The sequence below is a fragment of the Thunnus thynnus genome, chromosome 6 (assembly GCF_963924715.1).
Source record: "Thunnus thynnus chromosome 6, fThuThy2.1, whole genome shotgun sequence".
Lineage (NCBI taxonomy): Eukaryota > Metazoa > Chordata > Actinopteri > Scombriformes > Scombridae > Thunnus > Thunnus thynnus.
Genome location: NC_089522.1, coordinates 26929819 through 26949092, shown reverse-complemented (window position 1 = coordinate 26949092; position 19274 = coordinate 26929819). Strand labels below are relative to the sequence as shown.

General features: G+C 43.3%; 1 protein-coding gene across 1 annotated transcript in view; it reads right to left on the bottom strand.

Annotated features, from left to right (window-relative positions):
• plxna2 (plexin A2) overlaps positions 1-19274 on the bottom strand; it is a 168097-nt gene that overhangs the window by 129211 nt on the left and 19612 nt on the right. Inside the window, exons 2-3 of the mRNA XM_067593095.1 lie at positions 13091-14424; positions 7485-7667 (exon numbers count right to left, since the gene is read on the bottom strand). Coding sequence (XP_067449196.1) covers positions 7485-7667; positions 13091-14290 — 1383 coding nt within the window. The 5' untranslated portion in view covers positions 14291-14424. The remainder of the gene's footprint in view (positions 1-7484; positions 7668-13090; positions 14425-19274) is intronic.

Below are 19274 nucleotides of genomic sequence, written 5' to 3'. Positions count from 1 at the left end.
ATTAAGTTAAGTCCAATTATGGGGCGCACTCAACAGGGTAATTTGTTTCCTAAAAAAAGAGAACGCATTGTCGTTAACAAATCAAAAATCCTCTGCTCAGAATAAACAGCTATTTTGGCGATAAATTAACGAATACGTAGTTCACAACATATTTACGAACATATGTGATTCTGTCTTTGCGTCTTTTGGGATTCGGCAACATTGGCACACTACTGTATATCCACAGGCTAAATTAAGCCTGCATGTATAAAATCCATCTGTAGTAAAAATGTATGCACTGTATTAGTATTAGTCTCTTGTTGTTAGATAATGAAAAACGCTTCCTTCGAGACACTGGCAGAGAAAAGAGCAAGCAATTAGAGGAAGAGAATGGAGTGGGAGACAGATAGAAGGAGAGAAAGCAACAGAGAGCTGTTTGAATGTGATTAATGAGATCACTGCAGGGTAGGCTGTCTTATTGTAATAGTCTGAGCAGGAAAGAGAAGAAGAAAAAGATCAGGAGAAAGAGTGAGATACTGAGACGGAGAAAAGGACGGGAAGAAAGAGAGGAATGAGAGAGAAACAGAGAAGAGAAAGAAAACGAGAGGGGACAGCTGGTTGACTGACCATGCTACATTTAACTCACTGCTATGAAAAGTAAGAGGGAGTGGGACAGAGAGAGAAAGACACACAGAGAGAAAGTAAATCAGAGAGACTAAGAGGGAAAAAGCAGATATAAGGCTCGGATGAATGGAACGGCAGGGGCTCTCAGTCTTCCGCTGGCCTTTTAACAGTGAAGTGTTTAGAGAAGCCTGGTCCAGGTCTGGCAGATAGAGAGGCTTGTACTCTAAAGACAGCCATGAAAGACACAGCCTGCCGCCGTCGGCCGCCTCTTTATCTGGCTCAGGGTTAAGAACTGAGCAGGAGGGGGTCAAGTGGAGGCCAGGTTCTGAAAGGTCACACAGACATCCTACCAGTGCACAACTCAATGAACAAGTTAGTCATTAGCTATACTGGAGAGATGGTTATGGTAATTAAACACCTATAGCAACTTCCCCCCGCACACAAACATCTTCAGCCCATACCCATACATAACACATTTGTGTTTGTGATTCCTCCAGACTTAAAACACCACTGAAGTGTGAATACATTGTCTCAAGAGAGAACCCTTTGCTTTTGAAAATAAATGATAAAAAAATAGTTCCAACAGATAAAATAGAGGACTTAAAGCTTCCAATTCTACTGAAGTTCCTCATGGATGTAGCGATGGGAGGATATTCCCTGCAAAGCGGCGGGCCTTCACAGTACGGTAGGATCTGTAGATCATCATTTATTGGTCATCCGGTTTTGCCGTATAGGTTAGAAAAAGCTTGATAGTCTCTGTGTGAGCTGCCATCCACAGATGCCCTCAGGTCCAGGTAATGACAGAAAATAAAATTTTGCTCTATTTGCACTTCCCCAAATAGTGCTGCTTTCACTGTAGGACATTTGCTTCAGCTTCTTTGAGAAAGTGCTGCAAGTTGTGTTGGGAGGAGAGAATGTTTTTTTTTTTTAGTTTCAGTTCTTTTAGTCTTTTAGAAAGTAATTTCTAAAGGCTATGCTGGACTCCCAGCTGTTAACAGTGGGCAACCTGAGGTTGTATTGCTTAGTTTAATGGGATTTTAGCAGGGAGTTTAATGGCAATTGAGCAGGGAGAGTCCTAAACACAAATGTAATACATATTGGCAGCTGTCATTTCAACTAAAAACTGCTTATGTCCCTATGGCACTTGTCATTTTGCTAAGTTTGCAATGTTAGTTGCCTTCTTCATTAACAGGTGTAGTGGGTAGTATGGTTTTCATTCAATTTTTCATTCAAACAAGACAGACAAAACAAAGACTCTGGTTTAACAGAGGGCTGCAATTATTTGTTCTGTGTGGGATTAATAGGACCACGCCATTCAGTCTGAAACAAAGTGATGCAACGGTTATTATACAAGGCATTCAGTTGAGAAATAACAATTTGTGAGTACGATGATTGGAAACAAATTCTACCTGGTGGCAATTATGACAGCGCTTTTCACTCGCAATTGTATTTCTTTTCATGTCAGCTCAAGGTTAATGCAAGCCAGGCAGTGACAATGGAGATGTTTAACAAAGCCATTAAAATGATTAATTCTTTGTGCTTTTAGGTTGTTTATTTGGCCCACGATGAAGCCCTAATGACCAACCGAAAGTTGTTTATAAAGTGAAGTGAACAGGGTTCATGTTCTTCATATATCACAATAGTGAGCGTGTGTGTGTGTGTGTGTGTATGTTGCAGGGGATGTAGGTGACAGGACCCCTCAGTACTGTTCCTCTCAGTGTAATTTGTACCCCTGGGGGAATAGGATGGGCTTCCATTCAGTTGTTGCCATGGGCCGCAGCTGTTGCTAGGGACATCATCCTCAATGCTAGTTAGAGCCCCTCTCTCTCTCTCTCTCTCTCTATCTCTGTCTGATTTTCTGTCTGTCCGTCTGCCATCATTTTGTCTCTCTATCTCTTTCCTACCTGCCCTCTTCCCTCTTCCTTCTACTTCTTATGCCTTGCAAATACTGAGCCCAACAAATCTGATTAGCTGATCCCTAACACACACACACAAATAAAGCACATAAAAATCCAGGACACGCAAAGTCAGGCCACACCAAAGCAGGGGCTTGACAAGTCAAGCAGGTGAGCAGCCTCTGGACTGATAGGCAACAGACAGGCAAGGTTCCTGTGGTGGTGGTGGGGGGGGTAGACGGGTGGAGGGGGGTTGACCACTTGGCCACAAGGGCCCTGTAGGAGCAGCTGCCTGCATTTACAAGCCTTTAAAGTCCCCGACACTTTATGCACTATGATCAGCTGCTACCCTCAGCGACACTCCAGTACTGTCTGCACAACACGCACATGCTTATTGCTATTCAGCTCTCTGTGGGAGCCAGGTGAGTCAGCCATGCACCCTCTGCTATGTTAACCAGTTCAGCAGGACATTTGTCCAGTTAAACACCTGAACCACCCTTTTAAGTTGTCCCCTTCAGCTGCCAGGGGCATAATCCAAACCAATTCCTGATTACTCATCAGAGCATGATTACAAGAATTAATTAGCCCGAAAGCAGCTCATCATGGTTGAAGGCTTGAAGAATAAAGAGCCGGAAGACATTTTTTTCATCCATGGTTTGACATTTTTTTCATCCATGGTTTAATGCTGATACAAACCACCACTAATCAACCCCTGATTTCCACTGATCCACCACAGCGGTATTTGAATGAAGAAAACAAAGCATGTAGTGCACATCGAGATATTACCAGGCAATATCAGCCTAAAGCAATTGAAGGAATAGCTATTTTATATGTCAAGGTTTCATGACTCAATTACATCTTAAATAATTTACAAAATAAACCTATATAGGCCTGAGTAACTAAGTTGAATGTAAAAAGCAACAGCGGATGCCATCTGGGAATGTATCCCTTTGGTCTAAGGTTCAACAGCTCTTAACCCCTGCTGTTCTGTATGACACAGCTGGGGTGGAGGATGTTCATTCTCACTGTCTGTCTCTGATTAACAGGGGAATCCAGAACGTGCCTCTGCTGAGCTTGCTTTAACCTCCCCATTCATCTATCGCCGGGATGTCTTTCAACATCCAATTTTACATGTGCAGCCGTGCCCTCCATCTCGATCTATATCAAAGGCTGTGCTCCCCGCAGCTCCTCTCCTCCTTAATGCCGCTGTTGCTTCCCACCAATCCCAGTCCCCGTGTGGGATATGTCTGTGCTTAAGCACAAAGTGAACCACACACAGCCACAATTCCAATTTAGATGATGCAATTCTTGGGTAATGTGTGTTCAGAATAAACTGCATAGCAGATCGACTATCTCTATAATTTGACCCACAGAGCCCAGAAGCAGTCTTTTGGTCTCCGGGTACATAAGAGCGATAATGTAGATGATGGAGTCTGGTGAGTACGATACACAGTCTGGTGAGTATCAGTGTAAACCTAGGTCTAGAATTTAAATAGGACATTAACTTGTGAGCAGGACTACAGGCTTACTGGCACATCCTCTGATCTTACCTTCGAGTGGTCTGGAGGTATAGTTTTGGTCCTGTTTGGTCCTGATTGGAACTGGTTTCACTGTAGCTAGAAAAAGTGCATGATCGCCTGGAATATTGATTACCCCCTAGCAGTTTTCTGCTGAGGTGAACATCTACTGCCCTCAACAATCAATCACTGCCTCCAGGGGTGCCACCCAGAAGTCCACAAGCTATTTATGAAAGCCTCATGACACTCAGACTATACATTGAACTCATCAACTATTGTATGATGTTTTACTTTAGGGAACGAGAATATTCCATCTTCACAAAATAAAGTTGTTTTTTTGTTTGTTTGTTTGTTCGTTTTTTTTGTTCGACACTACATCAAACAGTGAAATGTAATCACTTCACACCCTGTACACATCGTCACAGCATGTGAACGCTAATATATGAGGCTGTAGTGTTATTGTTTCCTGCAGTCTACCACACTACATATGCGTTCTCCTCACCTTAGCGCCTGCTTACTCCCCCTCCCTCTTAACCCCTCTTCCTCAATCAATCCCCTACAAAAGCCTGCCACTAGTAGCAGTACCTGCCAACACTATCCTTCCCGTTTTGCCATGCTCCAGCAAAGCCCAGGAAACAGCAGCAGGGAGAGTGAGAGGGAGGTGGAGGAAGGGAAGGAGGAGTGGGATTGAATGGGGAAGCGAGAGATGGAGGGCAGGGGAGGGGGGGGGGGGGGGATTCTTTGGGAAGGGAGCCAATCCAATTACAGGCAGCGGTGCAGCCCTGGTTTCTTTGGCGGCACTAAATTCACATTTCAACGGTCTCTTCCTCCCTCCCCCAGTACCTTCTTCCTTCTCCTATCTCTGCCTCTTCCTGCTACTCTTTTTCTTATTTTTTTTCTTGTTATACCTCACACTCACACCCCTTAACCGTGCATCCCTGTGCACAACACCCCTCCCTTTCCCCATCTGTCTGTTTCTCTTGGTTGCATGAAAGGGGTGGAGGTATGGAACTGTATCACTAGCAAAGCATCAAATCTTGTCCCCCTATGGCTGTGTCATGTTCGGTACTTTAGCGTCCTACCCCCGTGTACATGTCTCTCACAACTCTGTAAGAGCTTATCAGCCCTCTGCAGAGGAGCTGCAGCCAGAGCTCATCAGGTCACCCTATTCCTCTGCCTTCCCTGTGACACCTGAGGGCATGAATGGGTGACACCCTCAATGTAAACACATGCATATTTCAGACACCTTGACACACATGCACCTTAACAATGACAGCAGGCAAAGCAGCTCTCCTCCTACCACTGCTGTCATACAGCGTTATTGACTATTCATTACCTATTACAAATGTAATGCTTTCTTTTCCCACGCTGCTGCAGACTGCCACAGTGGGTAGGCTAATTATGGTCATTCTCTCTTTCATGCACATTAAGTGGACAGTCAGTGCTTGTTGAATCATGTGCATGTGCTTGCATGCAAATCGTGACTGGTCCTCATCCGATAACGCACCTGCATGCAAATTTTTGCACATGGTGGCATTGCCTTGTCTAATCATGTGATTTTCAAACTAATTGGGTTCAAATAAAGTCCAGAAAACTCTTGTTTCAGCAATGTTGCACTAAAATAGACACCTACCAAACGCAGAGATGACAACATGCAATCCGACAAGTCTGCAATTTCAGTTTTGTGTTACTCGCTGAGAGAAATATTATAACATTAAAGGCAAATGCTCATGACACCTTTTTGATGGATATAATCAAGGTATTCAGAATACTTATATTAATAAAAAGTAAATGTCCTGCATTTTCTTATCTAGGCTACCCCAGTGTGAGAGGATGATGATCATTATGACGACAATAAATCAGACGAGGGGAATACTAATTGCTGGTAAATCGGTGTTAGTGAAAGTGGCATTACTACCTTATTCTGTTGTCATGTGAGCAGTCTCTGTGGTTGAGTGCTCTACTAGGTTTTTCTGTTGTGACTACTGGACCGTGGTACTTTTTCTCTAGGTGCCCTTCTCATATCCTGGTTAATTCCTGCCCCATGTTAGCGTTACTGTGGTTACAGTCATGCCCCTGTGAGGAGCGGGCCTAAGTACACAGTAGCAGGCAAGGCTATTTTGCATGGATTCTCAAACAGGGAGCAGAGGATAGGAGATAGAGACAGAGGACTGGGGGAAAGCAGGCAGCAGCCACAGACAAGAGTGTGGAAGGAAGCAGGGAGATAAAAACAATATGCAAGCAACAGCAACACAGTGGGGAAAACACTCTTTTCTGTCTCATCTAATTTAACCAAGTAGAAAAAGGGGCTAAATTATTAAACAGCTCAAACAGGGGATTACATTGAATGAATATTCTCTCCACCACATCCTGATGTATTGATTTAATTATGAATAGATGGAGACCAAAATAACCCAAGCCAGGGCCATTTGTGTTGCATTGCCAGCCTTAAATAACAAAGAACTTGCCAAAACAGGCATCAAAATGGTTTTAGCGACTCTCTTTCCTTTTCAATCTCTTGTTCTGAGCTTCACGCAGCTGTTGTTACTACGGGGAGAGGTGACTGTATAAACCAGTTATGGCCCTGTGACACACTCCCGCTGTCACTCAAACAGGAATCCCCATGGGAGGAGGAGCCAAGTGACTACTGACAAATCCTTCAACCAGCTGTCTAAATGCAGTCTAGGAAACACCATCAGTATGCAAGACAAACAAATATTGCTACACACACACACACAATCATATAATATCTACTTTCAAACATGCCATTAACATTTTAACATTTAACATAATAGTTAACATAATAGTCTAAGCATCAGCTGTCTGGGGTGATGTGAGTGCCAAAACAGTGCAACAGCTGTTCTCAATTAATCAGCAAAACATAGACATTTCTGATTGACAGTCTCACTCCTTGTATCACCCTGAACCCGGAGCACAGCACTCACTTCCCTCACTATTCAGTCCTGTCGATGAGCAGTCTCATCTAATACCTTGTTTCCTGTGGCTGGGGTGAGAAATGTATCATTATTAACTAGCCGGCAGCCCTTTACCCTCTGTGGCATCTGTATTCCCCAACCAAGACCAGGAGGTTTAGTGCATGGGCTTGCTCTCTCCTTTGCCTCTCAGTGGGCCACAGGCAGAAAGGTGCCTATTAAAATTAATGGGCCAGTACAGGTTATTCAACACTGCGACACTGGAGCTCACTTAACAAGGAACTGGTAATGACCACTACAGTGAGCTAGCCATCGCCATTACCCCTCTCTAACGCTTTGACAGCAGGCATTAAATATTAAGGAGATAAGTTTCCCTGTGACCATGATCCATCTGCACAGAAATAGGACCACTTCACAGTGTCTGTACCCCATGGACCACTGGACAGCCTAAGTCTTTGTATCACAGTGATGAAGTGAGCAGTAATCTCCTACAACAGGCCTTTAACTGCTGGGTGAGAAGAGGAGTTGGTACTCACCTTCTTAAGACGTCCACTCTTGGTGCCCACAAAGGCTACACAGTAGCCATTGTAGACATAGGAGGTGACAGAAGTCATGCGGTCCCGAGTTTCGGTGTAGAGAGTGTGTCCAGTCACTAGCTGAGAACCACCGAGAGGCTGGTTGATGTCCAGACCACAGAAAGAGTCATCAATGGGCACCGGCTACAGATAGAGAGGGAGAAAAAAGGTTACAGAATGAAGTACAAATGGGCAACAAATGGAAGACAATTGAAACTGAAACTGAAGAAAAACAGAAAAAGGTTATAGGAAGTATGAGACAAATGTGTCACATAGAAGTCCTTGACATGAAATGTATTGTAGGAAGTGGGAGCGACAAAAATACCTCAGAGAGAGACAGACTTAGAGAATAAGACATTAAGAGAGAGGAGAGACTGAGACGGAGAGCATTATAAAAGAAGACAGCTCGGTAAGGAGGAAAGATGAAGGTGACAGAGTGAGACAGACGGAGAGAGCGATGGTCAAAGTTGTGGAAATAGCGGCGGTGTCAGAGACCGTCTGAAACGGAAATGAGGGGGTGAGAGAGGTGAGCGAGGTGGAAGTGCACGAGTGAATCTCACAGCCAGACAAACGTTTGCCTTTCTGTTCCCCTTGGCAGACATGTTTCAGCTCTGCCTGACTGAGCCCCACCTTGCTCTCACTGTGGCTCATTACCCTGGCCTATCATCACACCTCTGCAGGAAGACACATGCTGCATGATAACTATGTGCACCGGCAAACACACTGCGTGATTACCGTGCAAACCTGAAATAGGCATGCATGTAAGTGAAGAGGCTGCATTGAACTGTGTTTACCCATCAATTAGAAAATAATCACCATCATAAAGTCTCAGTAAGACTTGACTTCAGGTCATAGGGAAAATTGGGAGTGATAATGCATCTTTATGCTTAGAGTGAAGACTCCATCCTGTAAGATAAGATAAGAAAGCTGGTAGTAAGGGAGGAGAAAGACTGGTCTCTGGTGTTGAATCAGGTCAGCTGAGACAGTCTGAGTGGCAGTGGCCTCAAAGTGCCATGTGGAGTAATGTGAGATGGTCAAGCAGACCGAAGCCCAGCACTGCTCCACGTACATATTCTATAGTCTCTTGCACACAAACTCCCTTTATATATACAGTACATTCTCCTCTCTCCAACCCCAACTCATTAATTCTCTTTCTGTCACTTTATCTATCTCTCTGTCTGTCTCCTCTGTGTCTCTGTCTCTGTCTCCATCCCTGTCAGAAAGGTATAAGCAGACTACGTTGAGTGACATCTCCCACTCTGGGAGGCAACTCAGCCTCTCACCACACACCATGGCTGTAAAACCTTTCAGTACTACGCAGATTTTCATGAGCGGAGCAAAAGCAATAATGCTGACAGAGAATAATCGCCTCCGCTCTTATAGTTACGCCCCCCACTTTATGGCATTTCCTTTTATTTCCTTTACCCGAAATAGCACACAGCGCTATGGGGGTGTTCTACTGCAGTATTTAAATTCGAAAAAAAAAGGTAAGCTTACACTATGTTTCTCTTACTTATAAAATCAAATGCACTTTATATAATTATTTAAAGCTTATTTTAAACATGTGCCAATTAGACATGGATACACAGAATGAATCAGATGGTAAAGCTAGCAGCTATCTTGAGAAACAGCCATGAGTTCCAGACTTTGGCTTATCAATAGCTACTGCCTCAAATGCGCGCAGCTATTCCACATATGGTCTGTTGGGCTCCCTACCATTTGGTTCTGATTATATCTAGATTGTTTAGATGATGTACGCTTAGCAGACTTGGCAGCCAAGCCAAATCCCTCTGGATTCCTTGTGGTTGAGTTTTCTTGTACACCTTCTTGCAGATTTTTTTTTTTTTTTTTTTTTTTCCCCCATGCCTTATCACAAATCTCACAAGCAGTGAGTAAATGCAGGTTTGCCATGTCTCAGTCTGTTTCATATGATACACATAACATTGATTATCTTTAGCAGAGCTGTGAGACTATAAATAGACCGTATCCCTGTGTGATTAATCCTTATCGAATAACCCACAATACAGTAGAATATTTAATCTACGCTATGAAAATAGTTGGTTGCCTGGTCTGCTTCAACAGTAGACTACATACATGTAATCTTGTTAAACAATGCCACAAAGAGCTCCATTTTGTGTGGAATTTGTATGAAGGATAAATTAGATGTGACAGGTTATCTACTCTTGGACTTTCTCTCACAGGGTATATCAGTGTTATCAATACTAGCTCCCCTTTGCTCTCACAAGTGGTTAATTAACTGGTGGGGCATGAGTAAAAGCAGGACAGGATGATAGTGTTAGTCAGAGAGACACACACAGACAGTATGATACAGAAAGAATCCCATCATGGCTCCCCTCCTTGGGAGTGACTACAGAGATGGCGTGAATCTCCAGATGGCAGAAGGCTGGACGGCTGGGTGATCAATCTTTGATTGGCTGCTGTGTCTGAATCCCCTGGCTCAGCCTCAGTTCCATTCACAGCCTCAGCCTTGGCCTGTATGTAAGCGTACACACACTGAAATGTCTGCAAGACGGGAAGGAGAGCTGGGGGTGTAATTAAGGTTCTCTCTTTGAGCTCGCTGGCTACCTGCTGTTAGCAACGGACCAGAGGAAGGGCACTGGGACTGCATGTGTAATTTACTGAGAAACCAGCAAGGTACAGTTAACAGTTAACAAAAAAAATACAGTCTCTCAGGTTGGTCTACCCTTGACTCACCTCACATTTTGTTAGATCTCTGACATGGGTGCTCTAAAAATACCGCACACCGAGATCCAGGAACATATTTGTTTAAGAAGGACAAGATGTGAAACATATGTGCAAATTTAAGTAGCCACACTACTTGACTTGGGGATTTAACAGCAAGCAGACAATGTTAGCATGGTTGACATATCCGGTTGTTAAATGTAATTTGTATAGGCTTTAAGAGTTCCTCATCCATTGACATCTATCTGCATAATCCATATTATACTATGGATTTATTGGCTGCTCATTGAGCATGAGGACATGGACTTAAGGACTGTATTTTACACCTTCTTATCTCTGTGGCTACACACACAAAGCTTGTGTATCCTTGGTGTATAATGTGAAAGGAGAGCAGAATGTTATTGGCAGGGCATGCCTATAGAATGGAGTGGGAGGTGCAGCTTTGCAGGTAACGCCTGGCATCCTTCAGAGCACGCTGGGATGATTGGGGATTCTTTTGGGGAACTGGAAAAAAGGTTCTAATTTGAGCTCCCGCAGTTAGAAATCCTTACAATCTCAGCATTGTCATCTTTCTATACCACCATTTCTCCTTCTTCCGCCTACTCTTCTCTCTTCTTCCAACCTCTCCTCCTGCCTTTTCAGTAAAGATAATAAAACCCAACAGTGCTAGTTTGAGATAATGTCTCCCTCCTCCTGACAATCACCTCTGACACTGTGCTAATGGGGAATTTACTGATTTTAATAAAAATGGTCAAGTGAGTGCCCAGGGGGATAAGCAACAAAGGAAGCTGATCAGTGGTTCTCATCATCATGAGGGTAGGGATATCATTAAACCGTAAAAATACATCAAGACCTATGCCAAAGCTCCCCCACACACATACACACACATATGTATGCTGGGCAAGCCTTCCAACATACATGCAGCATGCACACACACACACACACACACACACACACACACACACACACACACACACACACTGTAACTGACTGGTCATACACTTAGCTAGTCATTAATTCTTAATATTCTTAAATTCCTATTAGCAATTACAGAATGAAAGCACAGAGGACTGTAGCCTCTTGGGAATTAGGGAAAATCAAGAAACTTAATTCTACTTGACAACATGTAGTAGATACATGGCCTTGTATTATAGGATAATTGGGGATTTCAGAAGGAATAGACTGGTGTGTTATCCATGCCAGCATCAGAAGCGAACTAACTTGAGAAACAACCACCCATTACCTTTTCTCGCTCTACAAGGGGAGTTTGTTTATTTGTATTGCGCTTGAGGAGAATATTATCACTTTGATGGCTGCCAAGGAAATAAATCATCCCTAATTTAGGAATATCTCTCACAGAGATATACTGTACTTGAAAGTGGATGTTCACTGATATCACGACTGCAAAAAAGTTCTTCATAATAACATGTAGTGTGATAATGTGATAACAGTGAGAATTATACGCAAGGCAGTCAAAAGCATTTCCTAATGATTGGTGTGTTTATTTTCACTGCAGTATACGCCCACAAAACTTTGAACACTGTGGTTTTTAGGCTCATTGAGAAGTTTTGGTCATTCCCTTGCTGTTGGCTATCTTATTTTAGGGATGGAAACAAGATGCAGATGCTGTGGACCATTGAAGAATGCTCTTCATTAAAATGTACGGTAGATGAATTGTTCCCTTGCCTCTTTATTGATTGTGGGCTGATTAAAACTCACCGAGAATAGAAATACTCTACTGCATGTCAGTGAGATCCTGCTTCACCTTAAAAGTATTTACAGATGTGAAAGAAAGGACGGTGTAAATAACGACTTAATATATTTTTGGACTGTTGATGAATAATAAGTGTATGATAACAAACAAGAAACCACATGGAAAAGGCATGTTTCGGTCATCATTTCCATACTGAGTATAAGGAAGTAGAGCTGCGGTGGTTAGCTCATTACCACAGTAACACAATCACGTCACGCCCACCGCAGACTCAAGCTGATCACCGCTGAGAACCGCTGAGTGAGCAGTTCAAGTGATGGGACATTAGTTATTCTCTCAGACTTAACATAAAGAATGACGTGCCTGCCAAACGCCGACCAATATTGCAACAACAACAACACTGGTTTAAAGATAGACATTTAGACTATAGAGGCTAGAAAGAAAATACTACTACAGGAATAAATGCATTTGAAAAGTTTACTGCATTGGTCCGAATATAAGAGTTTTTTTTTCCTGGACATATGTCTGTAGAAGTGGGGTCATCTTATATTCTAGGTCTAGACAATTACATGTTCACAACATCAGATAGTGTACCAGTGTAAAACTGACTCCTACACAGAGTGTTGCATAACAAGTTGTTTGTAGCCTTAATGTTGCTAGGCTAGCAAGTGTCTTAAAGTCTGTTTATAGCAGAAACAGAATTTATCAAACTGCCAAACACCATTGTCACAGATGGTAAGGAGCTCAAAAAGACAAACAGACAGTCTTATAGACACTAACTGCCAGAGAAAACAATTTTTGACCACTTCCAAGAACCTGGTAGGAGAGTGTCTGAGTATGTAAGTTAACTATACTATGACGTAAGTTATATTCAAAAAGTATTTTTTCGAAAAACAGGTGTTTGAAAAGGGGCGGTCGCGTTATATTCAGGCCAATACGGTATTTAGGAACCAATTATTTTATAACATCTGAGGTTTAAATTATTTTTTTATGGTGGTTACCATGATGGTTTGAATGACTTCTCTAATTTGTGCAGTAAGGAGAAAATCAATACAGTTCCATAAGGGAGTCGTGCATACTTAATGTATAGAGCATCTACGTATGTGTGCATGTATAAATGTGTTCTTAATCACTGTCTATTAGTGTAACTCACCGCTTTGGTACACTGAACATCCTTCCCAAGCAGCCAGTTGAGCTCCAGGTTTCCTTCTCCCTGGTAGCAGGACTGCAGGCGCTCCTTGATTCGTGCATTAATGTCTCGGATGGTGAAGACACAGAGCGCTGAGTCATCTGGCGGGCGGTGGAACTGCTTCTGGCCCTTGGAGAAGATGGTGAAGAGCACATCATCTTGGGCGCTGATGTTAAGCGAGGCAGCAAGAACGCGGCCTGGCTTGCCGAGGTAGGCAGCCTGCAGTAGCCGGTACTCGACACCATTCTTCACACAGCCAACAGGAAGAGAGACGTAGGAGTGAAACTTGCGATCATCTTTGCAGAGGCGAACAATACGAGAAGTGTAGAAGAGGTCACTGGTGGATCCACTTGATGACATGCTGTTCTCTGGCGTCTCAGGCTGGACAGTCAAGAAGTACACAAAGCTGCCACTGGCAAAGCCATAAACATAGTAGATGTCAAAGTGGGAGACCAGGGCCAGTGTGTCTGATGGTATCTTGATGAGAGAGGAAACAAAGTCAGTGTGCAATTCATAGTCAAGCATAGCAGAAGATTCTGGGTCACGGGGTAGCTTTCGGCTAGAGATGGTGGGAAAGTAGTCCTGTTTTCCATCTACTGCTGTGCCAATAAATAAGGTGCCATCCTGGCCCTGGGAAGGCACAATGACTCCGTACATGGTCCCAGTCTGGTTGACACTGGAGAGGTAGTGCTCTTTCTTATGGGAGGGCTCCACTAAGATGAAGAGGTCATCCAATCTGAGGAGTTTACAGACACCCTGGTAGAGGCTTCCACAGGCCAGCAACCGATTTTGGGAATAATCAATGAGAAGAAGCTTGTTGACATTGTTGGTAGAGACAAGGGGCTCAGAACAGGGCTGAACAATCAGAGGGGGGTAGCAGGCCTTGTTATCATCCTCTGGGCCTGTATCATGGGAAACAAGGAGGGTCAGATTGCCTGAGAGCTTGTACACACGGTTGACCGCTCCAATATACAATGCCCCTGTGGTTTGGTGAACCGTCAGGTGGTTGAATGCCCAGTCCCGACGTTCAGGGTGGAAACTAATGAATGTCTGTCCATTGCACAAGGCAGGGATTGCTAAAAGCCAGAAGCCTAGCAAAGTAGTTATAGCTCCTATTTTCAGGTCAGGTGATAAAGTCCTGTGTGTAGCCCGCCGGCCTTCCATGTTTAACAGGCCTGCAAGGAAACTGCAGAGGAAGCAGAGAGAATGGATGAGGGGAAGAAGGGAGGAGACCTTCGCCTTTTGGTTGTTGAAGGCAAAATTACAGGTCAAAGCCTCGCAAGGGTCTTCACATGTTTCTGGAAAAAGAAAAAGAAAGAGAAAAGATGTTAGATATCACACCCACACCATGACTCACATATCCTACTAAGGAAACACATATGACTTCATGGAAAAGTCTCTTCATTAGAAATATTGCTGCTTGAAAAGGTTAAAGTTCATTCTCAGTAAGCCAGATCAGCTGTGGAGAAGAGGAGTGGAGGTTTTTTTGGACAATGAGCGGAAACCATTATGGTGCACATTCCAAAGGAGTTCCTGGACACGGCAGGACAATGCAGGAAAGACAAGCAGGTTACAGATACGGAAATTAGCCTGACCTGACTCATACTACCGCAGCGGCTGTCACACACTGAGCAAGTGGTTTCCAAGAACACAACAACAGCCAACACAGACATTAGTCACAGACTGACATTTCACTTGAAGTCTTGAGTACTTGGCAATGACTCATCACACTTCACACATGTCATTCAAGCTTAGGTTTTGAAACTTAAAACACTATTTTATTAACAACATATCTAATTTACATTAGCATATTATGGTGACATAAAATTAGGCCTTGTTTTTTGGTTTTTGCATGTTCACTTATGAAATAAAGCTATGATGAATTCAAGCTTCAAAAAACATTGACAAGAATATTTGTGATCATGCCATAACCACAAATGTGACTTTTGATGAAAACAACAGCAAAAACCCAAGAATAAAAGTCACAACAGATACATCAGCACACAGCTGAAATTCCTGTGCTATTTTTCCTTTAAAACATCAGTCTCCTCATTTCATTTCTACATTCATCTCCTCCCTCGCATTTTGTGATCTGACTACAGCCCATCAACCAAAGCCCCTATCATTTGTCCCCTTTCCATATCTATCTGTAAAAACATACATCAAGCAGAGTCTGCAATTTATGCAACAATGCTTGGTCTGGGCTGCCGAGATCTCGCTCCATGTGCCATAAACCAAGAGACAGAGCTCTGTGCAGTCTGTCCCCAGGAGTTAATTATCTCGTCCATTGGAAAGGAAGGCCTGGATCTTATTACTGGAACAAAGTGAGAACAAATTGGGAACCACATCCACACACCCCTACCCTCGTTCCCTGCTCTTTAAGGGGTCTGTTTTACAGAATCTGAATCTATTAATTATTCTTTTCTAAACATTGCTGTTTTTTATCCTTTTATTCTATTCATCTCCTGCTGATCAGATCGTAGAGGGATTAATCACTGGAAGCAGAACAATCATCCCTAAATGAATCAGCTACTGTATTAGATCTGTACACAGCTACCTCATATAAACACCAGCCAACAGAATACAGACTATGTGTGTATGTGTGTGTGTATATATGCGTGTGTGTGCACGCGCCTCAGTGTTATCAGTGTACTCTATCAGAACCGAGCAGTGTGAGGGGCTAACAAGTGGAGACAATGGCAGTGCATCCCAAAATCAAGTATGATTAGGCGTAGCGATCCAACAAGGGTAATTACTGTGAAGCTGGAGGAGGTAAGCTGGGGAGCAACATGGGGACGCCAGGGGCTTGAACGTGTCAGAGACGGCCCTACATCGTTTGTCACGCTCCAGATTTGCATTTCCAGCAGTGAGGGCACAGAGAATCAAGGGTGAAAGATGTGGCTAGAATAATCAGCGACTGCGCCTTGAATTAACAAGCCCTTGCGACTGAAGATAGGGAAGGAGGGTTGCGTGGAGAGATACTGCACATCCAAGGCTACTACAGCAACTGTGTTCAAGGCAGGTTTGATTTGCAGAGCCGATTTGGGATTCCCTCTGAACCGTGTCTGGCCTCTCATAGACCTTGTTCCAAATGTGGTAATGGCCATCTCGGGGTCCCTCCCCTCCCCCTGTGATCGCTACTCAGCTCAGACTTAAATATAGACCCAGAGGGAGTGTATTGATCCATGTGTCCATAAACACAGGTCCTAAGGCCCAGTCAAGCTGTTCTTGGCGTGTGTACAGGCGGAGGTGTGGGAGGTGCTCTATCCCAGAAGCACTTTATTAGCATGGTCATAAAAGTGCCATTGCCTCTAAAAAAGCAGCGAGGACCAGACCCCCACCCTTACTTTCAGCTGCCTGCGCTCTGCCATGCTCCTTTGTTTGAGTTTGTACATGCTAGATGTGCAAAGTGGATCCCTTTGGTGGTATAATCAGCCTCCTGCTGAGCCAGCTTTTTGCTCAAGCCCCGCAGCCTTTTGCCCTTTGGAGCTTTAGCTACACCCCCACCCCTTAATCGTATATGTGTATACAACATTTACTCCCATCCATCTTTTCTTCTTCTCCTTTCTTATTTCTCACTTCTTCCCAAGTCGTTTGAAGAAACATATGCATTACTCCCTCATGTTGTGGCAACAGCTGCAGAGGCATAGAAAGGGAAGGCTGAATGGTGTAAATAAATGGCTCCACAAAGGTTATCCATTCATATTGCTTTCGGTAACAGAGGGAATGAAGTCTTTGTTTAAGTTGATTGCATGACCAACTCTTTGTTGCACTTGACAGAGACTTCTCTGTACTATGCAGCTGAGGAGTAGACTTGAAAAGAATAAGAACAACACTGGATCACCCCTCTCCTCTCTTTAGTTCAAAGCCATGTCTTTCTTTTGTTTATGGAGAGTCAGAATTACCAAGAAGGAAATTAACATATAAATGCAACCTGGAATGATTCATACTTAAACATAGTCACCTACTGACCTAGAAAAAGAAAAGGGCGTGACTCTGTTGGCAGTGAATAGAGTTACGGGTAAGTTAGATCAAGGGAGCATTTTCAGTTTTTAATCGCAAATATAAGTGGGCTTTGAAAAAGTTGCTACTGCTATGTGAGAATCTGATGTTTATGACATTACTGCTGTGGCTCCAACAACAACTAATTCTTTGCAATATCAGCAATATCTAAACATACGGCGAACAGATGTCTGTCAAATACAGCAAGTCGTGGTTCTGAAATAACTTCAGTTTGTCTGTCTGCACTGAGGCAGATAGATGGACCAGGATGATGAAAAACTGTCAGCTGCTCCAGTGTGTTACATCATATAAGAGTATAAAATGTCAAAAAACCCCAAAATATCATGGTCACTGTCAGTAGTTTTCCATTCTAACACTCCTCTGACAATCTCTTTGGCAGACATGGAAGGCGAAGAAAGAAGAGCATCAAGCCAACAGAGACGGAAAAGCACTCGCATTCCAGCACACACGCAAGTTGTGATCATGGCTCGGAGAAAAAAACAGTTTTCGCAAAACTTCCCATTCATAATGAATAGTCAGGAACACAAAACACTGCATTGGCAGACTCAGCCAGGCTGCTTCTGAACGCTTGTTAGACAAACCGGTCCCACTAGCTGCCCGTGCTCTGTCACTGTGTCTGTTTGTGGATCCCTGCGCTGAATTGCTGGTGATTTCCCCCCAGCCACCGGACAAGTGGCCGCGCCAACCGTGGTCAAAGGATGATGCATTGTGGCCGATTATCTCATGAAAGGATGCTGAGGAGCAGCAGCAGAAGGAATAGGCAATAGGAGAAATGAGAGAATCAAAAAGGATAAGCATGCAAACCATTAATGAGGGTTGTGGAGACAACAGCCTGAGGGCAGCAGCCAGTAAACAGTAGAGAACAGGTTTTAGGAAGTGGCCACTGGAGCGGCAGCAGCTCTAAACCTCTGTCACCCTGAAATAGGCAGCAGGTCTTCTGCTTTTGTGTCTTTTGATTTTTTTTTTTCCTTTTTGTCCGCACACACTAAGCTTCTTAACAATGCAGCCAAATTTGCTTGATCTCCTAAATTCATATTTACAGCGATTGTATTGCAGAAGATAAAGAACATAAACCAAAATCCGTTTACGCCGCTAAATCCATTGTTGTCGGATAGGAAAAGGAAATGGGAGATTGTAATTTCATGCCTTGGATTAATGTGTTATTCCCTGAATGATTAATGTAAAGCGTGAAATCTGAATGCTTAAGTAAAAGTGATACGCTACAAATCAAAGAGACAACTTGGAACAAAAATCAACAAACCAGTTAGCAAAAAAAAAAAGAAAAAACATTTTGTTCATTGCATGGCCACTTGCACAGTAAAAATAGAAAGTTTAATCTTCCCTTAAGCGAGATCTTTTTCTATAGGAGTCTATAAAGAAGTGATTAGCAGCGGAGGTTACTCCATTAGTCTTCTCTCTTTGCTGCTATCAAGAGCAGAGATAATGAGAAGACTTGCTGGCATCTTGAGTTGTTGAGCTGGAGTTATATTTATACGTTTCTTTGTCCCAATAGGAAATGGATTTCTCTGCTCCATTGCCAACTCTAACTGTCAGCTTCCAAGAAACTAAACACATGTATTCTGCATCCATCCATCCATCCATCCTTCCAGCCACCACAAGGAAGTGACACAGTTGCAAAGTAGAGGGATAACACCCTCAGAAACCACAAACCCTCTGGTAACTACTATCATTTCACTCTGTCTGGTTTCCTGTGCTGTGGTGTTGGAGGTAGTTATCTTTCCTGATATTCCCTCCTATGACAGAGTTCAAAATTCCATCACATTAATGGACTCTAATAATAAAGAGGAAATAGTTGCGACATTAGCGTCACAAAGACTTCATAACATCAGAGCAGTGCAAACATTACTTTTGCTAATTCACAACCCTCGTTGCACACATTTTTTACATTGCCTTTTAACAAACTGCTTTGTGTTTGTTTATCTTCAGACATGGTATGTACTAGGCTCTGAGCTATGGCTAAAAGAGCTGTAATTTACTGGTGCATAGTAAATTAATGCGCACTTGTCCACGATTAAGCATGTGCTCTAGGGGCACTCTAACGCAGCACTTTGCATCCAGTGTTTAATAGCACTATCTTTGTTAGTGACCCATATCAGTGCACTTG